This window comes from Martes martes, assembly GCF_963455335.1.
Source record: "Martes martes genome assembly, chromosome: 2".
NCBI lineage: Eukaryota > Metazoa > Chordata > Mammalia > Carnivora > Mustelidae > Martes > Martes martes.
This window is the reverse complement of record NC_137889.1, coordinates 57,034,697-57,060,034: the sequence shown is the minus strand read 5'-3', so window position 1 is coordinate 57,060,034 and position 25,338 is coordinate 57,034,697. Positions and strand designations below refer to the sequence as shown.

General features: G+C 42.0%; 1 protein-coding gene across 1 annotated transcript; it reads left to right on the top strand.

The window, feature by feature from the left end:
- Positions 1 to 4,228: 4,228 nt before the first annotated feature.
- PRSS55 (serine protease 55) lies at positions 4,229 to 22,141 on the top strand (the record flags this gene model as incomplete). Its single annotated transcript, XM_080796408.1, has 5 exons — positions 4,229 to 4,325; positions 9,357 to 9,549; positions 10,898 to 11,148; positions 12,351 to 12,493; positions 21,824 to 22,141. 5 exons carry the CDS (start codon positions 4,229 to 4,231, stop codon positions 22,139 to 22,141), a joined length of 1,002 nt encoding a protein of 333 aa, XP_080652534.1.
- Between the last annotated feature and the right edge of the window lie 3,197 nt (positions 22,142 to 25,338).

Genomic DNA, 25,338 nt, shown 5'->3' with positions numbered 1-25,338 from the left:
AAAGTATCATGTCATCTGCAAAGAGAGAGAATTTGACTTCTTCATTGCCCATTTGGATACCTTTTATTTCTCTTTGCTGTCTGATTGCTGTTGCTAGGACTTCTAATACTATATTGAACAAGAGTGGTGAGAGTGGGCATCCTTGTCGTGTTCCTGATCTCAATGGGAAGGCTGTGAGCTTTTTCCCATTGAGGATGATATTTGCTGTGGGTCTTTCATAGATGGATTTTATGAAGTTCAGGAATGTTCCCTCTATCCCTATGCTTTGAAGCGTTGTAATCAGGAACGGATGCTGGATTTTGTCAAATGCTTTTTCCGCATCAATTGAGAGGACCATGTGGTTCTTCTCTCTTCTCTTATTGATTTGTTCTATCACATTGATGGATTTGCAAATGTTGAACCATCCTTGTAACCCAGGGATGAATCCCACCTGGTCATGGTGGATAATCTTTTTAATGTGCTGTTGGATCCTGTTTGCTAGGATCTTAGGAATATGGATCTTAGCATCCATATTCATAAGTGATATTGGTCTGAAATTCTCCTTTTTGGTGTGGAAAGAAAAACAAAACTGGGGACATCGCGTTACCTGATTTCAAGCTTTACTACAAAGCTGTGATCACCAAGACAGAATAGTACTGGCATAAAAACAGACACGTAGACCAGTGGAACAGAGTAGAGAGCCCAGATATGGACCCTCAACTCTATGGTCAAATACTCTTCCACAAAGCAGGAAAAATATACAGTGGAAAAAAGACAGTCTCTTCAATAAATGGTGCTGGGAAAATTGGGCAGCTATATGTAGAAGAATGAAGCTCGACCATTCTCTTACATTGTACACAAAGATAAACTCCAAATGGATAAAAGACCTCAAGGTGAGATAGGAATCCATCAGAATCCTAGAGGAGAACATAGGCAGTAACTTCTTTGATATCAGCCACAGCAACTTCTTTCAAGATATGTCTCCAAAGGCAAAGGAAACAAAAGCAAAAATGAACTTTTGGGACTTCATCAAGATCAAAAGCTTCTGCATAGCAAAGGAAACAGTCAACAAAACAAAGAGGCAACCCACGGAATGGGAGAAGATATTTGCAAATGACAATACAGACAAAAGGTTGATATCCAGGATCTATAAAGAACTTTTCAAACTCAACACACACAAAACAGATAATCATGTCAAAAAATGGGTAGAGGACATGAACAGACACTTCTCCAATGAAGACATGCAAATGGCTATCAGACACATGAAAAAACATTCATCATCACTAGCCATCAGGGAGATTCAAATTAAAAGCACATTGAGATACCACCTTACACCAGTTAGAATGGCCAAAATTAGCAAGACAGGAAACAACGTGTGTTGGAGAGGATGTGGAGAAAGGGGAACCCTCTTCCACTGTTGGTGGGAATGCAAGTTGGTGCAGCCACTTTGGAGAACAGTGTGGAGATTCCTCAAGAAATTAAAAATAGAGCTTCCCTATGACCCTGCAATTGCACTACTGGGTATTTACCCCAAAGATACAGATGGAGTGAAAAGAAGGGCCATCTGTACCCCAATGTTGATAGCAGCAATGGCCATGGTCGCCAAACTGTGGAAAGAACCAAGATGCCCTTCAACGGACGAATGCATAAGGAAGATGTGGTCCATATACACTATGGAGTATTATGCCTCCATCAGAAAGGATGAATACCCAACTTTTGTATCAACATGGATGGGATGGAAGAGATTATGCTGAGTGAAGTAAGTCAAGCAGAGAGAGTCAATTATATGGTTTCACTTATTTGTGGAGCATAAGAAATAACACAGAGGACATGGGGAGATGGAGTGGAGAAGGGAGTTGAGGGAAATTGGAAGGGGTGATGAACCATGAGAGACTATGGACTCTGAAAAACAATCTGAGGGTTTTGAAGGGGCGGGGGGTGGGAGGTTGGGGGAGCCAGGTAGTGGGTATTGAGGAGGGCACGTATTACACGGAGCACTGGGTGTGGTGCATAAACAATGAATTCTGTTATGCTGAAAAGAAATATATTTAAAAAAATCTGAAATTCAAAATTAAGTGGGCATCCTGTATTTTTCTTTGATAAATCTGGTAACCTTAATCTGTAGTGAACAATCTCCCCAGGCTGCACATCGAAGTTAGAGATCCATTGGTCAGGACCGTGGGGTAAATAAAGTCACCATGATAATGCCCCCTGGGGGCCTTGGAAGCATCAGTCAGGCAGCCGTCCCTGGGCAACCTATGTTGTCATGTGCCTTTTTGGATTTCTCTAGACTCCTTATAGAGCACTGAAGTTTCTCTTCACACCTGAGCCCCCATGTTCGCCCAGTTCCAGGGCGATGTAATCCCACTGTGGTCTATGGGAATGGTGCCCTCTGGAGATGTTGGTGTGCATGGCAGCTCTGACCCTACCCATCTCTCCTCTCCATAGGTTCAGGCATTTTGCAATCTATTGTTATTGTAAAGAAGCTTGGCACACACAAAAAATAAATAAATAAAAATAATAAAATAATGCTGGGCAGTGTGTGAGTATTTCACAAGAAATAGAGCCCAGTTGTGTTAATAGAAGGGATAGAGACCCAGAAGGAAATGGATCTTTCTAGATATGAGCATTGCTTTTGTCCAGATACTTCTGTAGAAAATGAGCAGCAGTTTAGTGTGGGTCTGTCCATTATTCCTGCTTCCCCACAAGAGGGATTAGCAGTCATCCTCCTTCCTCCCAATCGACCTAGGGCCCAGGCTCCTTCTACCCTCCACAACCCACCCTCTGCACTTGAGCAAAGGGGAAAGCCACCAGAATTCAGCAGGGGTGGGAGGAGCAGGTCCAGGGGAGGGAGAGAGCTGAGTCTAGAGGAAGAACAGAGGGAAATCGTGGAGCTTCCTGGTGGTCAGACTAGGGCCCCGTGACCCAGTATGCTTTGGTACTTTTACCCATATGCCAGCAAAGAAGAAAAGGGTTAGCCACTCGTCAGACCTCCTCTGTTTGAGGAGGCAGATTACATATTATTCAGAACAGGTGGGGATCACACCACCCCATGACCACACAACAGGCCCTGGCCCAACACTCAGAGTGGACCCCTGGGTGCCAAGGAACAGCTATCTGCAGGGGCCCATGGGATGAGAAAAGGAGTAAGTCACCTACCCTGGAATTTCTCCTCTCAGGAAGTAGTTGGAGCCAAATCCTTGGTAAAGTAAAGAGGGGCCAGCACCCGAGTCACATAATCTTGTTTTGAGCTTCACAATGACTTTACAGATGGACCCTATTATTCCTTTTCAGCAGGTGAGAAAACCACAGGAGCTAGGCTGGGAAGAGTAGACACTCTGGTCTGGAAAATGAACTATGGTCACTTTGGGAACTGAAATGAGTGAGATTCTCTTCCAACCACTGGGCCTGGCCAGTGGCCAGGAAGGCAGTACTAAGGTTGCTTGGGTAGAGTCCACCCCAGTCAGTGTGCTTAAAGTATGCAAAAAAAAAAAATAGTAAGGTCCAAATCCTATGACTGAGCCGCTGATAGAAGGAGAAGCCATAGACCAGGCATTTCCACCTTTGAGTCTCATATTCCCAGCTATAGACATGGACAGGGGATTATCTTAAGATTTGGGGGCCATGTATAATCAACCCAGAAAGTGGTGGCTGCAAGGATTTTTACCTGCTGGGCTGGGCATGAGGCGAAGCCAGAGCCTCTGAACCCAGCCTAGAAGGTTCATGCCAGCAGCCCAAGATCAGAGGTCTGAGCAGAAAACTATTAGAGCAAATGTATTGGGTAGGGTGGTAGTGCTGGGAGAGGCCTCTGGGCCTCCTGGATCTCCTCCCCAATCTACAGGCCCAGCCTGGCAACCCTTCCCTTAGGCATTATGCACACATTCACAGAGAGCCCCTGACATGACAGACTTTGTGAAAGAGGAGGTATTTGAGCCTTAAAACACATGGGAGTGACAGGGGCCAAAAGCAAGGTGTCCGCCAAGGACTCAGTGAGGGGTGGGTCATAACCAGATCAGTGGGAAGGGAAGCTCAGACTAGACGCCTTCAAGGATGAGGTACCCTGAGCAACCATCTTAGAAACAAAATGGCAAGAAGAGAAGCCTGCATGACCTGTCTGAGTTCTTAAACTCTGCAGCCCATTGTGACATCATTGGCCAGGGACTGGCTATAAGAAGGGAAGCTCTATCAGCATCATATCCCTGAGCCCTGGCCTCCATCACCTCCTAGGCCAACATCAAAGCCAAGGGCCATGCTCCTGTTATCAGTTCTGCTGCTCATGTCCCAAGTCAAAGGCGTACATTTTGGTATGTGGTCTCTTCTCCCGGTGGCCAGAGCAGCTCTCCCAGGTGGGGTTGGGCATGACAGTGGCCCTGCTCACATCACTTTCATCCAGTCAGTGGTGAGCATTAAGGGCTAAGGGAGAGATGTGGTTATTGAGCTCATTAACTAGCTAATTGGTCACTAAGAGGCTGGCCCACAAGGGCACAAAAGTAGTAGCTTCATGTTTTCCATCATACCACTCCCCCACAAAAAATACTTTCCTCTCTTCTCCTCTTCCCCAGCCCAGAGTTCAGGCTGTCTGATCTTAAGTTTCAGTTTTGAAATCCTGAACTTTATCTCTGAATGAGTAATGGAGGGCCTAGAAGCAAGTGCTCAGAATGAGCTGAGCATCAGACCTCCAAATCGGGGGAAGAAGAGCATGGGGGTCAGGAGCATAACAGAGCTTTGGGGAACTGCAGGTGCAGAGCAGAAGCCTAACTGGGCACATTCACATGTGTTCATGCAGGCAGAAGGGCCAGGGCCTTCTGTTCTTAATGGGTAGCTCCTCACCATTGGTTCCTTGATGGGTTCTCTCTCTAAGGTGTGGATGAGGTTGGAGGGGAGCTGGGTTACTTAGTGTCTCTTATGAGTAAGGTAATTCCCCACTTTTAATTTCCACCCCATTATAGTGGGGTCTCCACTCTCAGCCCCATGAATTTGTGACCAACTCTGTGCCTTATGAAGATTGAAGATTTGTCCAAGTCACATAGTGGGGAAGTGGAAGGGCAGAGATTTTGCACCCATCTGACTCTGGGCCTGCATTTCCCTCTCCGCACACTACCCCATGAAAAGAACACAGCCTATTCACCTGACCTCCCTCATTCTGGCCTGGGTGTTGGCTGAAATGTGAGTGAGTCAGGGATCGGAAGAGAACCAGCAAAACATGCCCCTCTACAGTGTTTACAATTGCAGCTGATTCTCACCCATTTCAGCATTGCCTCCATCACTGCTCAGGGGTTTTATGCTCTAGTATTAATTGACAAGTCCATGTGATTCTACACTGGTGATATTGGTTGTTCTCAGGATGAAGATGGAGAATGGGGCCCATGGAGCCTTTGGGGCAAGATGAAATGAGAAATTCTGACATCTAATGTAGCTTGAGGATTTACTTTGTGCTAAGCACTGTGTTGGACACCTCAATGCCCACTATCTCATTTAACCTGTAAAACATCTGTTTTATAGGGTAGGTCCATTTTAATAATGAAGAAAGGGAGGGTAAGCAAAGATAAATAGTTTTCCCCAATGCTTACTGAAATCATTCAGTCAGTAAGCAACAGAGCCAGGATTCAGTCTTGGACTGTGGGACCCGAGCCCACCCTCTTAGCAAATGTCATATTCTGTTTCTCAGAGATGTCACAGGATTGGTACCCATAGCAATCATCCATCATTTGATCAAGCTTCAAGCTCATAATCACTCTTAGTGTCACAACACATTTCCTCCCACAAGCATCAGGGCAGCTTGTTAACATGATTAAAACGATATGTTCATATAGTTTTTTTTTTTTTTATCCTGACTTTTCCCTTTCAACGTTGTATCTTAAACATTTGGCTCACATCATTAAAAACCCTCCATAAGCATAATTTTTATGACTGAATGCATGTGCCCTGCTTTAGTCATAACATTGAGGATGCCTTCAATTTGTTGCTGCTATAGAGATCACTGTACTGAACATCTTTCAACTGCTGCCTTCCAGATTCTTCCCTTAGGATAGTTCCCAAAAGTGGAGCCACTGAGTCAGAGGATTGCTCATCACTGTTGAGTGTCCCCTCCATGCCAGCTGTGATGCTATCATTCTTTTTGTTGTTTTTGTTGTTGTTTATTTATTTATTTTTAAATTTAATTTCTTTTCAGCGTAACAGAATTCATTGTTTATGCACCACACCCAGTGCTCCGTGTAATACGTGCCCTCCTCAATACCCACTACCTGGCTCCCCCAACCTCCCACCCCTCACCCCTTCAAAACCCTCAGATTGTTTTTCAGAGTCCATAGTCTCTCATGGTTCATCACCCCTTCCAATTTCCCTCAACTCCCTTCTCCACTCCATCTCCCCATGTCCTCTGTGTTATTTCTTATGCTCCACAAATAAGTGAAACCATATAATTGACTCTCTCTGCTTGACTTACTTCACTCAGCATAATCTCTTCCATCCCATCCATGTTGATACAAAAGTTGGGTATTCATCCTTTCTGATGGAGGCATAATACTCCATAGTGTATATGGACCACATCTTCCTTATGCATTCGTCCGTTGAAGGGCATCTTGGTTCTTTCCACAGTTTGGCGACCATGGCCATTGCTGCTATCAACATTGGGGTACAGATGGCCCTTCTTTTCACTCCATCTGTATCTTTGGGGTAAATACCCAGTAGTGCAATTGCAGGGTCATAGGGAAGCTCTATTTTTAATTTCTTGAGGAATCTCCACACTGTTCTCCAAAGTGGCTGCACCAACTTGCATTCCCACCAACAGTGGAAGAGGGTTCCCCTTTCTCCACATCCTCTCCAACACACGTTGTTTCCTGTCTTGCTAATTTTGGCCATTCTAACTGGTGTAAGGTGGTATCTCAATGTGCTTTTAATTTGAATCTCCCTGATGGCTAGTGATGATGAATGTTTTTTCATGTGTCTGATAGCCATTTGCATGTCTTCATTGGAGAAGTGTCTGTTCATGTCCTCTACCCATTTTTTGACATGATTATCTGTTTTGTGTGTGTTGAGTTTGAAAAGTTCTTTATAGATCCTGGATATCAACCTTTTGTCTGTATTGTCATTTGCAAATATCTTCTCCCATTCCATGGGTTGCCTCTTTGTTTTGTTGACTGTTTCCAATTTCGAGCTTTACTTCAAAGTTATCACCAAGACAGCATGGTACTGGCATAAAAACAGACACATAGACCAGTAGAACAGAGTAGAGAGCCCAGATATGGACCCTCAACTCTATGGTCAAATAATCTTCGACAAAGCAGGAAAAAATATCCAGTGGAAAAAAGACAGTCTCTTCAATAAATGGTGCTGGGAAAATTGGGCAGCTATATGTAGAAGAATGAAGCTCGACCATTCTCTTACATTGTACACAAAGATAAACTCGAAATGGATAAAAGACCTCAATGTGAAACAGGAATCCATCAGAATCCTAGAGGAGAACATAGGCAGTAACCTCTTCAATATCAGTCACAGCAACTTCTTTCAAGATATGTCTCCAAAGGCAAAGGAAACAAAAGCGAAAATGAACTTTGGGGACTTCATCATGATGCTATCATCTACTATCAACAAGGCAGGCATGTCTTCTTCCCCAGATGAAGCTTACTTTCTGATATCAGAGGCAAAAAGTGATGAATAATCTCCAACTTTATGATAAAGTGATTAAGAAATATAATACAGGGTAGGAGATAAAGACGGACCAGGACAGGAGGGGTTGGGGAGAACTTTCCAAAGAAGTGATTCTTGAACAAAGGCCTGAACAAAGTGAGCCACACAACCATCTGAGAGAAGAATATTCCAGACAGAGAGGGACACTGAGTATTGCCAAGAGCACCCACTGTGAAGTCAGATTGCCTAGGTTCAAATCTTGGTCTGGCCATGACTAGCTGTGTGTCCTTGGGCAAATTACTTAACCTCTCTGTCCCTCAACTATCTCAACTCTAAAGTGGGGATGATAATAATAGTACTTACCTCATAGCATTATTATGAAAATTAAGTAAATTGTTCTTTGTAGAGTGTAATAATGCATGACATATAGTAAGCACTCTGTGTTTGGTAAATAAAAAAGTGCAGGTCCAAAAGTTCTGAAAAGAGCCTTTATAGATTACTGACAGCTGAAGTCTTTTGAGGCAAATGCTGAATTTTCACTCTAGTTTTTTTTTTTTTTTAAAGCAAAGCATGACCACTATTGGGTCATTCCAACCCACACTACAAAATCCTCAAAACCTTTATTGACTGAAAAATTGGAAAAGTGGCATCAAGAAAGAGACAAGAGGAGATCTTAGGCTCCTTAGAGTCAAACTCTTTCCTTGTTCCAGAGTACAAAGCAATGTTCAAGCCAACCAACATAAATGGAAAGGCTTCTCCTCCTGGGGGCAAGGTGCTGGATCTGTATTCTGTCCAGAGGGGACTATCTCTTCTCTGCACAAGCAGCCACAGCCTTTGCTCTTAGCTTCTCAGGGCATGGAGCTCCTCTGCCTGGAATAGAATGTTTTAACCTAAAACAGCTTAGGTTCAGGGTTTGCAGAAGGTCCACACCCTTTCTGGGCCATCTTTTTGGTTTCCTGCATGTATGTTTCCTATGGCTGCTATAACAAACAACCACAAACTTAACACCCATTTCTTATCTTTCATTTTTGTAGGAAAAAAGTGTGCACAGGTCTCACTGGGCAAAGATCAAGCTATGAGCAGGACTTTGTTCCTAATCCGAGGCTTTAGGGGAGAATCTCAACTTTGCCTTTTCTAGGTTGGCTGGTAGTCCCTCCATCTTCAAAGATAGCAGCATGCGTCTCTGCATGCCTTTCTTCCATAGTCATATCTATCTCCTGCTTCCTTCCACCATGTTAAGAACCCTTGTAACTACACTGGGCCCACTCACATTATTCAGGATAATCTCCCCATTTTAAGGTCAGCAGATTAGCAACTTTAATTCCATCTCCCAAGTCCCCCTTTCCCTGAAAGGTAACATAGTCATAAGTTCCAGGACATGGTCCATTAGGACATGGACATCTATTGGAGGTGGGGTCATTATTCTGCCTAACACTCCAGAGATGGCTCTGGACAAATATTTCCCTCATTTTGCTTTGGCTAGAGCTTAGAAAGCAGCTCAATGAATTGACTTTTCTGAGATCACAATGCTAGAGAGGGGACAGAGCCAACACTTCTGTCCCAGACCCTGTGCAACAAAATAAAGCCTCTGTTGGCTTACTTGTATTCCTAGAGGGGCTTCACTGGGCCAGCCTCAGTTTCCACATCTCTGGAATGGGTATAATAATAACTACTTATAAGCCTCCATGGACATTGACAAAATGTTGCATCTTTTCCTGTTTTTTTTTTTTTTCTCTTTCATCTACCAGAATGTGGTAAAAGACCAATTTTTGAGGAAGGAGCTCAGTATTCCAAAATCATAGGGGGGATGGAGGCTGAGGTGGGTGAGTTCCCATGGCAGGTGAGTATTCAGGCAAGAAATGAACATTTCTGTGGCGGCTCAATCATCAACAAGTGGTGGATTGTCACTGCTGCTCACTGTTTAATTTTTGAAGAGCTACTGTAAGTATCAAGAGCCCATCCCTGTTGCTTCTGACACTGTTCATTCCCAGGGCACCCCCACACTCAAAAAACTTGATTGCTAAGGGAAATCCTAGACCTGGTCAGTCCTGAGTCAGACAGGAATGACTACCACCCAACCCTTCCAGCCCCAGGAAGGAGGAGGCAGTGAACCTGAAGGTGGCATCTGCTATGCCCTCTTCACTGTCACCTAGGACAAATAGCTATGGTTTCCCTGAGGTCACACACTGTGCTCTTCAGGAACATTCATGGTTTTGTAGAGACAAAGGCTTGTTCCATCCACCTCTTCTAGGACATGTAAGTCCTTCTAGGAGGATAGTCTGCTAATTCTGGAAGTCTGGAATCCTGGGCTATCTGACACCATATTTACTTCCTCCTTGGAGAGTTTTCTCTGCACTCCAAGAGACTGGTTGTAAGTCTAGCATTTACTGGTTACTAATCATGAATCAGTTACCTGCTAAGAAATTACTTGGATTAACTTATTCATTCTGACATTCAGCTACCTGAACAAGGTAGATAAATAATCCTGTTTTAACTCATTCAATCTTGATAACCCTCTGAGGCAGGTAGAATGAACAATACTATTTTTATAGAGAAGGAAATAGGCCCAATATGACTGGGTGACTCACCCATGATGCACACATAGTAAACAAAAATAGGATTTAAATCCTGGCTCCAGTGCCTATGCTTTCTGCTATACCTGCTACACCACCTCAAAAACGTTTGAAGATACATGGCAAGTCTGACTTTTAAAAGTTAATAAAAAACAGGAGAAAGTTTCATCATGGCATATCCAAGGAAACTTGTCACATATGCTTTCATGATATACTTAAGGATTGTCTGTTGGGAAGTTTCTGGCCATTTTTCCCTGAGGGAATGCCTAAATTATTATTAAAGATTCTTTATGCTTAATCAATAGTAAGTCTAGATTGAATTCTGTGCCTGAGTCTCTGAGTGGCTGGTAGGCAAATCAATGTAATAACACCTTACCTATCTGAAGCAAGTTTGATCCATGCCAAGTGGTCTCCTGTGTATTCTTTGGAGTGCCCAAAGCTAAGTACTTTCTCGGTAGCATTAGACAGGAATATCTCATTCACATCTCTAGGACTGTGCTGGAGCAGCAATGTGGCTATAGTCTGATACCACTGGTGTTTCACTTCCCTCTACCTTTTTCAAATTCTTACATCTTCTGAGCAACAGCCCCAGTAGGACAAGTCTGAAAGGATCCTAGAACTATAGGGGATTTAGGGGTTTGGGGCAGCATGAATTCTGTGCTCTTCATGACTCCTTTTCCCCGCCTCCTCCCTCCTCTCTGTTTCTGTGCCACCAGTCCAACAGACTTGAGCATTGTGTTGGGAAGCAATGACTTAAGCAGCTCATCCCTGGAAATAAAGGGGGTTACCAGCATAGTTCTTCACAAGGAATTTCGAAGACTCAACATGGACAATGATATCGCCTTGCTGCTCTTGGACTCACCCATCAGGTTCAATGGATTGACAGAGCCCATCTGCATACCCGGAAAGCCCAGGCCTTCTGTGTGGCACAAATGCTGGGTGGCAGGATGGGGTCAGACCAACAGTGGTATGTGTCCACTCAGCATCTCCTGAGAGCTGCTGGGGGAGGAGCCACATCATGGGCATCTGAGGGTGGGCCAGTAAATCTAAAGATGTGGGCAGGAGCATGAAAAGAGAGAGAGCGAAGGAAGGAGGAAGGAGAAAATGACTTGCATTAGAGCAAATCCCTGCATACCTGAGGCTCACAGAGGCCAAATCTCAGCCCCTTCCCAGTGCCAAGAAAACAACTCCTCAAGGCCCCAAGTTGAGATGCCAGGTCCAAACCAGTCACCAGGTGTGGTCATATTCAGCCAGCACAGAGCATTCTTGTTTGTTTGTTTAACTGAATTTCAACTCTCCAGTTTGCCGGGGGCCCCCATACTCTCTATTCTCTTGCATCTCCTTTGATTCACACATTGATGTTTCCCACCTGGTTCCTACAGGCATTCAAGATGCCTGTCCCGGCCTAGATTTTTGATGGTCCTGGAGTGTTGCCCAGCTATTCTTAGAAATGAATTTGTTGTTACTTGTTGTTACATTGTTACTTGGCCAAGATAGGAAGAGCTGTACTAGGGCAGAAAGGGATTATGAAAGCTCCATTGGACTATCCCCAAAGAAAATAGGTAGGGGAACGGATGGGAACAGCATAGCACTGTCTCAGGCCTGAACAAGACTCTAGGTCCATGGGGAGCTTTGCAACCAGCTGGGGTCTGGAAGATGGTAGGTATTTCAGGAGTTTACTAACGAGAAGACAACTAGAGTAACACTGTTTCTGGGCTACTACTGGAGAGTTAGAAGTGAGGAGGAGGCAGATGAGTACCTATACAATTAAAACTACTCAATAAGGAGAATTTAGAAATTGACTAAGAAGTAGCAATAGGTGTACATGCTGAAGAGGCAGGCTTATGCTGAGAAATGATCAAAAGACAGTTTCAAGAAGTCAAGTCTGTAGGGCTGGTTGGAGTCAAGCAGGAAGTCTACTTGGAAACAGGAATATGATTTGGAATAAGAGGAATAATCCAAGTAGGTGGGGAATAGTTTAGAAAAGTCTGGGATTGTAGAATGAGTGACTAGCATGGGATTACTGGAAGGAAGTGGAGAGTGGAGGATATGAAGAAAAGTAGACAAGTGGCTGGTGGGACACGGGAATACACAGGGTGATCTAGGTGCATTATCAGCACTGGGACTGCTATCTAGTGACTTTTCTAATGTGCTTTCTCTGTGGGCTAGATGACAAAAGCTCTATGAAAACTGATCTGATGAAAGTGCCAATGATCATCATGGATTGGGAAAAATGTTCAGAAGCATTTCCAAAACTTACCAAGAATATGCTGTGTGCTGGCTATGAAAATGAGAGTTTTGATGCTTGCCAGGTAACTAAGGGGTATCCCCACCTTCACCCTATAGGCTCCTATCATCTCAGGGCTGTCAATGCAAGGTTATCTTCTCTTCACAAAGAATAGACAGTTAAGAGTCTATAAAATGTGTGGGATTCAGGGCTCCACCATGGGAATGGGGACATGAATTGGGAAGTACTCATTTTCAGGTCCCTGGAATGTCAGTGCATGTCCATGAGTCAGTATGTAGCAACACTGTATAAATATTTCTACTCTTCTTTAGATATACTACATAAATAGGTCTCCATAGCTTTCCCATTTCTTGGAATTCTTAAAAAACAAAAAGCTAAGCAGGATTTGAGATTCATAGAAAGAATAATTTTATTTCATTAATTTACTTTTGAGCACATTAAGCCCTGGGGAATCCAACAATGAATGAGACACAGTTTCTCACCTAAAGGAGTCCACAAACTCCTGGGCAGGCCATTGAGTAAAGACTTATAATATTTGGAAAATACATGTGGATTTCATGGAACGAAAGACTGGTATCTTAGTTTCAAATAAAATGAACACAACAATTTAAAAAGAAAAACATTTTTGATTGATGCTAGAAAAAATAGGGGGGAAAAAAACCTTAGAAATTATCTTCTTGTGGCTCTAAGGATGAATTATGGGTGTTGTCTTTAAAACCATTCTCTTTGTCTTTGGAAATGCTCTATTCATCATCATCCTAATGAGCCCACTTAGCTCTACTCATTTGCTGGGCAATGGATCTGGTCACTGGCATAAAACTATGAATGCAGATGTTGAATATTCTGTAGAGTAATGAAAAAGCTATCTCACAGAAGGGGAGAGTGTTTATCTACAGAATTGTCTGTTATTGTTCATTGTTGGAAGATGATAATTTTCCCTGTTAGGCTGTGAGTTAGGGTCTTGGAAGAGAGTTGCTAGGATAGGGGTTGAGGGAATCAGGGAGGAAAGGAGGGGCTCTGAGGTGAGAAAGAATGGACGCCTGTAGCAATGACTCTGTTTAGCAGGAGTCTCATGTTGTGAATATTGTGAGGACCAAAAACAGAGATCATATCAAACATCATATTAACCTTGTGTTTTCTTCACATTCTGGACAATTTAAACATTACAAAACAAAAAAGAGAGTTGGGACTTCTGGTTCTAGACAGAATGGAGTAAACATAGTTCCCCCAATCCCTCCCACTAAGTACAGCTAAAACTACTGGACATTATATTATAAAACAAAAATAAGGGCTCTGAAAGGTAGATATGAACTGATTGGATATCCCAACACTTAAGGAAGGACCCAGCAGTGAGTTCCTTGGGTTTTCTTTTTGCTTCTTATATATCCCAGACTGGATGCTAGACAAGTCTGCAACTCAGAACGCCAATGAGCGCAGATGAAAATGAACAAAACAAGAAAGATTTCCCTCTCTTTGGACTAGGAAAGGAGCAACCTAGGAAGGCAGAAACTTTTTGACAATAAATATTAAACATTGTATTCAAACAAAAGAACAGGAAGAAAATCGATTCTCCCCAACCCATCAACCAAGATCAAGTGGACAACCTCGACTTCCTTCTAGCCCACGGTGGTGGTTACAGAAGCAGCTATGTGGAGAATAAGGACTTTAACTACCATCTAGTAGTAACCAGCCATTCTTTGCCCCCCTTGATGTCAGCAGAGGCACCTGAGAAACTTGGGCTTCCACCCCCCCCCCAGGTATAACTGAGCATTCCTGCTCCTCCCCTAGGTGTCATCACAGGCCTGAGTTGGGGAATCAGGGCTTCCACCCCAATCCCATGGTAAAGAGTTGCCATCCCCCCTGACTCCAGTTTCAAAGAAACCTATTAAAACTGAAGATTTAAATAACAACCAGTCTCATAACCTAATACTCCAGGCAATACTCCAGGTAGGATCTTTCATAGCTAGAATAGAGAGATGGATTTAATTTATTGATAAACACAGGATAAAGAAAATAAGGAAAAATAAAGCCAAAAATTAGGATAAATCTTTCTTTTTAATTGAGAACCATTAATTCCTACACTAAGTTCGATTAAAAGTTAACTCAAGGAGTGGCTGGGTGGCTCAGGTCATATCTCTGGGTCCTCAGATGGAGCCCCATGTCAGGCTCCTTGCTCAGCAGAGAGCCTACTTCTCCCTCTGCCTCTGCCCCTCCCTCCTGCTCATGCAATAAATAAATAAATAAATAAATAAAGTCTTTAAAGAAAAACAATTCAAAATGTATCATGAACTTCAACGTAAAACTATAAAAAATTTAGTAAAAAACACAGGCAATCCTTGAGACATAGAATAACATCAAAGGTACAATTCATAAAAGGAAAAACTGATAAACTGGACCTCATCAAAATTTAAAAAATTTGTCCTGTGAAAGACCCCATTAAGAGTGTAACCAAATCCAAGTTCAGCTGCCCAGTCACTTGAAAGGCCATTACTCAAGAGACAAGCTTTTGACTGGAAAGAAATTAGAGCCCTATTCAGGAAACCAGCAACCCAGGGAGAAGATGGACTTTTGACCAAAACTCAACTCTGATGTTTCTGCCTGGCCTTGGGTTTTTAAAGGGATTTAGTGTGGTTAATCAGCAAAGGAAGTGGCAGCCATGTTTCTTGATTACATGAAGACTTGATGATGCCAGTTATAAGCATTATTCCAATGTAAGGGGATCTGGTACTGGGAGTACTCTGTTCCTTCTGCAAAGGTGTTCCAGGTCTATAGATGCACAAAGGGAGGACAGTAAAATCATTTGTATGACCTTAAAAAAAACCAAAACAACCACTTTGTTAAAAAAAAAATTGTTAGCTAATCAGAAAGCTGAGGAGGTCTCAGATAGACTTGCTGGCTTCTGCGGCATGGGAAAGTTCTAGTCCTTCACTCCTCAAGGCCCATGGTCTGCAAATCTCAAAGAAAGTAAGTTCATTCTGTTACAGATCAGGGGACTCAGGTCAGCAAGCAAGGAATGTGTTAAGATGAAGCAAGTCAACACTTAAGACTGGTTGGAGTGTTGTTACAAAAGGATGAAAACAAAGCTATAGACTGGGAGATGATACCCAACAAAGGAATTAGCTAGAACATATAGAGAATTCTCAAACTCAATGGTAGGAAAAAAACTATCCAGTTGGGAAATGGGCAAAAGACATGGACAGACATTTCACTAAACAAGATATACATAGGGCAAATAAGAACATGAAAAGAAGTTCAATGTTATTAACCATTAAACAAATGCAAATTAAAAGTATAATGAGCTATCAATCCATACCTCTCAGAATCGCTTAAAAAGAACAGTGACACCACCAAATGCTGACAAAAATGCAGAGGAACTGGAGCACTCATGCATTCCTGGTGGGAATTTAAAATAGTCCAACCACTCTGGAAAACTGGCAGTTTCTTGAAAAATGGAATGCACTCCTGCCATACAACCCAACTAATGCCACTCTTAGGCACTTAGTCTGGATAAATGAAGGCTTGTGTTCACATTAAAACCTGCCCAGGAGTGTTTATAGCATTCATAATAGACAAAAATTGGAAACAAATGTCTTTAAAGATGTGGATGGTTAAACTACAATACATCAATGCCATGCAATACCACTCAGCTATGACAAAAACACATCATTAATACATGCACCAACGTGGATGGATCTCATGAGACTTACACTGTGTGAAACAAGCCAATCCCCAGAGGTCCCACAGTGAACAATCCATTTACAAAACATTCTAGAAATGACAAAATTATAGACATGGAGAACAGATTTGTGGTTGCCAGGGATTAAGGAAGGGTTGCAGGGAGGAGGGAAGTGGAGGCAGCCCAGAAAGGGCAACATGAGGGATCCCTGTATAGATGCCAACATCCTGGTTGTGCTATTGTACTGTAGTTTTGTAAGATGTTGTTATTGGAAGAAACATATAAAGATGTTATTACTGGAGAAAACACGGGATCTCTTTGTATTACTTACTTTGTATTACTTTGTATTCTTACAGCTGCATTTTAGCACTATAACATATTCTTCTTACAACTGCATTATACAACTACAACATTATAGTAACTGCCTTATACAACCACAGTTATATCAAAATTAAATAATGAAAGGAAAACAAAGCTTCCCGATAATAGCAGTTACAGAAAGATCTCAGATCCTAACTCTAACACAGACTCAGCGAGCAACCATTTCATACTGAAGCATGAGCCAAAGGACTCCAATATCAATAGAAAAGGGGAAACAACATTTAACAGATAAGATTGGAATGAGAGGGAAGTTGGAGAAAATATGGGAAAAATCACAAAAGCTTGAAACAGCATCATGGGCTCAGGGAATCTCCAGTATTTCGGAAGCTAGAAGTTATATGAGACGAGTCCGGAGAGCTGGACAGAACAAGATCAGCGGGGGAGGTATGTGCCAGGCACGGAATACTTGCTGTCATCCCAGGCTGCCACCCCCACCGCTCACCCAAGAATATAACAATCAGGCCCCATGGACACTCCCTCTGGACCATTTCAATCTCTTTGATTTAATACTATCCCACATTCAAACGGCCAAAGCCAACTGTGGCAAACTTCAAAGTAATCAAGGGTCACCTTTGATGACATTTTATGTACCCTTTGCTTCAAGCAGTGGCTGGATCCACTATCTAGAATCTAGGACTTTTTCTTTAAGACCTCTCCCATCAAAATATACTGTAGTGAAAACTTCTAAAATTAATTGTCTATTACTTAAGAATATTATAAATTAAAGTGTGGTTATCATTTTAGGCCTTGTTTTTAAAACGTGAAGTGAAACTCTCTGCTTTCTGTTTAGACACTTTCTATTATTAACAATAAGCTGACAGTGATGCAGTCAAGGAAATTTTTATGAAATTATTTAATATTATCATCACTTTAAAACAGATAAACTAGGCAGGTAGTCCCCTGGGTTCAAAAATAATTGTCTTTAAAAATAAAATCATGCTTTTAAATTTAGCAAACTTCTACAAACCATGTCATCATATAATTCAAGAAAATGATAATTTTATAATGAAAACATTTAAATATGTTCAAAATAATAACAATATGATGATGCTATACTTAAAGTACAGATTAAAATTAAGTGTTAACAATGGAAAAAATGGATTTTTTATTTACTTTTCCCAACACTTTTCCTCTTTGCAATACCCTTACTCAGGTTACACTATGAAAATTAAAAAGTTTAATTAAAAACTAATTTTTAAATGCCATAGTCAAACAAAATATAAAATCAAACTTATCCCCAGCTAGTAATTCAATACTTTTGTGAAGGACTATCAACTTTCCAGAGCAACAGTCATAACAATGAACTGACTGTTTTCAGGTCTGTCTGCTCAGCTCCAACAGAAATGTTGTCTTACTCGTGTGTAAATTCTCACTGCCTAGCACAGTGGTTGGCACATGAAAAATCCTCAAAAAATGTTTGCCAAATAGATGAACCTTCCAAGTAAGCCAACAACTATCTGTCCATAAAGTGGCCCTAAGGGAGGGGGCACCTGAGAGAGGTCCTCAAGGAGGCTAAGAGTCTGCAGGTTAAGAACTGGCATCCAGCTGGGCTGCTGGGAAGTCTGGTTATGGGATTGCCAAGCTGACTTGATTTAGACCTGAACCGCTTTATTTATTTTTTTTTACCACATTATTTTTTTAGAGAGTTTTGGGTTCACAACAAATTGAGAGGGAGGTATTGGGATTTCCCATTTACCCCTGTTCCCATATGTCTAACCTCTTGCACTATCGACATCCCCCAAGAGAGGGGTACAATTATTACAACTTATGGACTGACACTGACACACCATTATCACCATAAAGTTCGTAGCTTACTTTAGGGTTCATTTATGGTGTTATGCATCCTGTAAGTTAAGACAAAAGTCTAATTACACATAGCCATCATTATAGTATTATACAGCATAGTTCCACTGCCCTGTGTTATCTTGAGCTCATCATCCCTGCTGCTTTCACAGAAGTCTTATTTCACTCCATAGATTCTTTGACTTTTAGAATCACAGACATTTTATTTTTTTTATTAAATTTTAATTTTTTAAATTAAATTTTAATTTTAATTATTTTATTTTTATTTAATTAAAAATTTTATTTTAAGTAATCTCTACACCCAGCATAGGGCTTACAGCCCTGAGATCTAGAGTCACATGCTCTACCAACTGAATCAGCCAGGTGCTCCTAGAATCACAGACTTTTTAAAACTGGGAAGAAATATATAGAAATATGTAATCAAGACTCTGTTTCACAGATGAGATAATGTTCACTTTAATCATCTATAATTCCCTTCACAATCTGATTGGATCCAAAGCAGTATAATAACTTCATAGCTCTTTTACACATACTCAATATTTTCATTTTCTCCACTACCTTGTACAAGGGGCTGGGCAGCTCTCACTCTCCCTGTTTAATAGATGTGAAAAGAAGGATTAGAATTTAAGCGACTTGCGTGAGGTCCAGGTGGTAGTGGTGCCAGGCTGGAAGCTGAGTCATCTGCTTCTACCCCAAAACAGAGAGGAGTAATGACATGGTATAATTAACTATCTCACAGAGGTGAACTTATAGGCTCTCATGGTCAGTATGTTTCTAATCAGACAGACAGTTGGTTATCAGACTTCATCCTTGGAAGAAAGTCCCCCTTAAGCAGGTTGTCATAAGCCCCAGGTCCTTAACTGTTTGAGGCCAGACCCTCCTTTGAAGCAATGTGTGCTTTTTCTTTCCAACAGAAAGAGAAAAAAAAAAAGGTTCATGCATAAAAGGACATGTACTTACAGATGTCCTTCTTGGTCCCAGCAGTCTGTGAGGAGAATCTCTATTTCCTAAATATACAAGCAATGTTTGTAACACATAAGGGTAAAAATAACAATATTAATACATTTCTAGGGCTTTTACTACATAGCATTTACCCTGGGCTGAGTGATTCATAGATTCTTAAAATTTTATCTGCCGACAGTCTTGGCAAGTACTTGGTATTATTTTCACTTGAACTATGTGGAAACTGCAGCTTAGAAGAGTTACTTGCCCAGGGACAGTTCTCTCCCTGTTGTATAAGAAAATAACGAATAATCAAGGCAACAGATAAATGAGATTTTTTAAAAAGATTTTATTTATTTGACAGACAGAGATCAGAAGTAGGCAGAGAGGCAGGCAGAGAGAGGAGGAAGCAGGCTGCCTGCCGAACAGAGAACCTGATGCGCGGCTCGATCCCAGGACCCTGGGATCACGACCTGAGCTGAAGGCAGAGGCTTTAACTCACTGAGCCACCCAGGCGCCCCTAATGAGATTTTTAATAACATTCATCCCTTCATAAAATGAGGAACATTATAAAAACAAAATTTATGGAAGGAGTTAGTAGAGTGGAGATTCTGTTTATTTGGTTCTTGCCCAATGACTGAAACAAAACTAGTACAAAGAAGAACACCCACAAAAACCAGACAAGTGTTAGAGACAACATTTTATACTAGAAAGGGCAATTTTGATTTTGTACCACATTTATTGGGTGTCCTTGAGCCATGACCTCTTTGTAATTCTGCTCTGTGTATCTCTCTGGTGATGCACCCTTCAGTCAACCCAAACTCCATTTGAACACATTTATTCATTATCTCCCCCTACACTTTATCTCTGCTATCCACACCCTGTGACCTGGGAACTAGTTCATCATTTATATCCAAAGTCATCCCTGGTTCAGATCTTCATTTTTATGTCCTCATCTTAGTTCCTCTACTTCCTGTCTGATTCCCCTCCAGTCAGTTCCCCACCACACATGCTCTTCCTGTCAAATTCCTGTTTACCTTTCAGACTAAATGCTTTGAAGTCTACCCTGACAGAACTTTCCCTCAACAGAATCAATTTATTCCCCGCTTTGTACTCCTCCTTTACTGTGTTCATACTTCTGTCCCATCAAACACAGTTGATCCTTTTTGCTTACTTTTTGATCTCTTCCACTAGAGCATAAGGTCTTGTATCCCAAAGGCCTGACGATTAGTTTTTCCCTCAGTGAAGATTTGTTAAATGGGAGTGATCAAACCTCTCTGACCTTCAATTTTGGAATTATAAAATGGGAATCAAAATACCTACCTCACTGGGGTGCCTGGGTGACTCAGTGGGTTAAAGCCTCTGCCTTCAGCTTGGGTCATGATCCCAGGGTCCTGGGATAGAGCCCTGCATTTGGCTCTCTGCTCAGCGGAGAGCCTGCTTCCCCACCCCCCCTCTCTGCCTGCCTGTCTACCTACTTGTGATCTCTGTCTGTTGAGTAAATAAATAAAATATTTTTAAAAAATACCTACCTCACTGAGATAGTGTGATTGATGAGAAACAAAAGTCCAGGGGCTAGCACTGTGCCTCAATGTATCATGTCCAGGAAATATTAGTAATCCTCCTCCTTCTGTTAGAGCTTGTTATAAGATTTCATTCAATCTAGCCACCTGTTTATGATCTTGGAAAAAGAGGCTATTTCTCCATTGCAGAAAGGCCTCCTGGATGATTGTAGACACCCGGCAACTTCCATAAAAGGCAAGTAGCAAGGTGGAAAGAATATGTGCTTTGGCATCAGGAAGTCCTGGTTCCAGTTCTGGCTGGGCTATGGTGTAGCTCTGATCAAGCTTTTAAAGCCTCCTTAAACCTCATTTTGCATATATTAAAATGGATAGAAGGAAGCCATATATATATATATACACACACAGATAGATAGATAGATAGATAGATAGATAGATGGTACATGGGAGGGCTTGGTATATATTTTCTATATATGTAATCATGGGAGCCATAGGCCCTTGTAATTCCACCCCAGATGCGTCGTGCATTCAGAAAAGCTTTAGGTCACTGTGTCTTGCAGACAGACACCACACCAAAGAATTAAAAAGGAGCATCATTCTCCTTCATGCTTCTAGAAGAACACGAAAGGAGATTCAATGCATATCTACCACCTCTAACAATACTTCTCATATCCTGCTTTTGTTCTTTTCTTTTACAGCCCTTTCCAGAGCTTCTCATTTGGTAAGGCCCACAAAACTAGCTTCCACTCCTCTTGGTCTGTGCAGCATTTGCCCTCTCCTCCAGCTCCCCTCTTCTGTGCTATATGCAGTGATTTTCTTGCCAACTCTTTCTCTCTCCTCCCTCTTCAGTTTTGTCCTCTCCACTGCCTATAACTCTCAGAGCCAGCCTGACAGCAGCATACTGCTCCTGTGGACCCAGGAGAGGGGTGGGCATGGTCAGCAATGACAACATCTCTTTTGGCAGCCTGGAACAGGGGAGATCAGTGCATTGTCTCAATGAGTGACCTATGCTTTGCCTTAAATGAGCTGTCTAGAATGGGACTTACTATTGAACTGTGTTCTCTGCCTACAGGGTGACAGTGGAGGCCCTCTGGTCTGCACCACAGAGTCGGACAAGACCTGGTACCAGGTGGGCATTATCAGCTGGGGCAAGAGCTGTGGACAGAAAAACACACCAGGAATATACACCTTGTTAGAAAATTACAACCTCTGGATTAAGAAGGTGACTGAGATAGAGGGAAGGCCCTTTGATGCTGAGGAAATGAAAGCTCCTCCCAATAGGAAACAAATGAGGTCCCATGCTGCAGAATTTCCAGAGCCAAGAAGCCCCAGATTCTGGATTCTGATTTCACTTCTGTCCTACGTGGTATGCTGGGACATTTTCTACTGATAATAAAGCAGATGCTATTCCTTAACCGGTGAAGCTGTGTGAAAATGTACTACCAACAGACAGATTGGCTGCAGATTAGATCTAAGGGCCAGGAACTGAAGGCAACAATAGATAGTAAGACCAGAGAGGCAGGGTGGAGCCCTGGCTTGGGGACTAGGTTTTGGGGTCCTCCATTAGTCTTTCCAATGCAAGTGAGTTATCTATCTCAAACTATCTAAAGCCAAAACTGTTATTTATAGATGTAGATGTACATAGCAGAAAAAATCCAGGAGTGGTATTTGACTTTGGGCATGGCTGAATCTAGGGGCTCAACAAATGTCGACAGGGACTATTTTTTTTAGAGTTATCACCCTCAAAAATGGCTTCCAAGTGGCGGCCATAATGACTACCAGTACCTCCAGTTTGCATCCTACCAGTTTAATAGCCCCAGTAAAAAGAGAGAGCCTTGTTCCTGATAATTTCAGCAAAAGTCTATGGCCTAATTCTCATAGCTCATAAGCCCACAGCCCATTGCTGCCCTAGTCACCGTGGCTAACAGTGGCATTCTTTAAGGTGAGGCTTGAATTACAAGTCCACTCCAGGAGCCAGCAAAGGGCCATCCATTTAGAACTATGTGAACTGATACTGGGTGCAGGGGGTGCCCCACACAGAAATAAAAATGCTATGAACAGGAAAGGGAACTGTGTTTTGAAGATGTCCTTTGATGGTGTACATTCTGGTTGGCTGGCCTCCAAGATAGTCAAATCTCAGGCTCCTAGGTGCTTCTGAAAAACAGTATGTCCAGAAATTGCTGTTTCAGGACCACTGGGGGAGCAAGGCTAGAGTGGGGGAAAAAGAACTAGGAAGTGTTTTGTCTCACAATCTTTTTCTGGAGATGTATCAGCCATGCTGTAGCTCATGGGAAAAGTCCAAGGTTCCTTTTAAGGTTTTGCATTTCCTAAATTGCCACTGCATCTTTAGTGTGGCCCAGGAATCCAATGGAGACTGAAGCTGAAGAAAAGAGTCACATGGCAACACTCAGTAATTTGGTCTTACATTGATAGCTCACAGAGTCAGATGCTGGAGGATTTAGCAGAAGACAGGATCCCATCCTCAAGAAGCTTTTTGGCAAACAGTGATATGTCCCACACCTGACCCTTCCAACAGAGTGCTAGAGGGTGTGAGACCCAGGAATCTTGCAGAGTACAGAGGGGACCATCTTCATGGGCTGGCAGGACCCAGAAGTCTCCTCAGAGAGACTGAAACATGGAGGAGAATCTGCAGAAAGTAGAAGTGAGGTTTTTCCAAGTGTGGAAAAGAGAACAAACAAAGGACTAATTGGAGATGAACATCATCAATTTGACTAAAGAATGAACTGGAAGTGAAAATTGGTAATAAGATGAAAGCAAGGGGGAAAGAGAGCAAACCCTTCTGCCCCCAAAGAGAAGAGTTCTAAGGTAGAGAATGAAAATGTGATTTTTAAGCAGGGGGTCCTGAGAAAAAAATTAATGTTGCTCAAGAAAGAGGTAAAAATGAGTTGTCCTCAAAGTAAGGATAACTATGGGCACGTTATTAGTTCTAACATATGGGAAAAACAATATACCATGTGAAAGATACCTGAGAGACTACAACAGTTAATTTTATATCTCAGCTTGGAAAGTATGATGGTTTTTGGATGAGATTAGCATTTGAATAAGTGAACTTAGAATAAGCAGATTGCTCTCCATAAGGTGGTGGGCTTCATCCAATTAGTTGAAGGTCTGAATAGAACAAAGAGACTAGTCTCCACAAAAAACAGAGACTTTCTCCAATACACTGCTTTTGGATTTCATCTGCACTATTACCTTTCCTTGGTGGCCTTCAGAGTTTATCACCATCAGCTTTTCTGTGTCTTGAGCCTAACAGATCACACAGTGGATTAGAATTTACCAGTCTCCATGATCATGTGAGGCAATTTCTTTTTTTTTTTAATTTTTTTTTTATTTTCAGCGTAACAGTATTCATTGTTTTCTCACCACACCCAGTACACCATGCAATCTGTGCCCTCTCTAATACCCACCACCTGGTTCCCCCAACCTCCCACCCCCTGCCCCTTCAAAACCCTCAGGTTGTTTTTCAGAGTCCATAGTCTCTCCTGGTTCACCTCCCCTTCCAATTTCCCTCAACTCCCTTCTCCTCTCCATCTACCCTTGTCCTCCATATTATTTGTTATGCTCCACAAATAAGTGAAACCATATGATACTTGACTCTCTCTGCTTGACTTATTTCTTATTACACACATACATACACACACATACATGCACACACACACACACTTTTCTCTGGGAAATTCTGAGTTGTACAGATTTTGGTATAGAGAATGATACTAATTCTTTTTTTTTTTTAAAAGATTTTATTTGATAGAAAGAAAGCATGAGTGAGAGAGAGTATGAGCAGGGTGTAGGGGGTAGGGGCAGAGGGAGAAGCAGTCTTCTCACTGAGCAGGGAGCCTAATGTGGGACTCAGTCCCAGGATTCTGGGACCATGACCTGGGCTGAAGGCAGACGCTTAACCACCTGAGCCACTGAAGCACCCTGAGAGTGCTTCTAGAAGAACAAAATTTTAAGGAGGACTTTTCTGAATTCATTCTGGGGTTTCTGGAATTGGTTTTCTAATCTGATTAGATTTAAAGACACTAATGACTCGATTTCTAGTAGTGAAGAGAGCAATGATAGTCCATGGTGTGATGGGGCAATTGAGATAAGCAAAATATCACCATTGTTTATTCCTTTCCAAAATGTAAAAGAAACTAAGATCAGGGTGACCATATTTATGATATGTTCAAGCATTTTTGTCAAACTAGTAAGGTTGGTTGCTCCTAATGTTGTTAGATAAAGTGGGGAAAGAAAAGAATGAGCTCGTGGTTCAAATTTCCAGCTCAAGAGTCCCAGAAATAACTTGAAGTCTTCATTTTTTTTCTGAAAGAAACCCTTTCTCCTATGACCACAAGACTGAAATTGTTAAAAATCAAACTCACAATCTCATCCTGTATCTGGCTGAAATACAATGTGAGTTGAACTCCTAACGCCATGGAGTATCTATGTTAAAGGCATTGATTGGGAAGGACTAGGATCCTGAAAGGGATCAGGGAAGACCCTGATGGAGCTGGGAACGCTAGACCCCTAAATTCTGATAAGTCATCTTTGACAGTGGAAGCAGTTTCTCTATCCTCAGTAAAA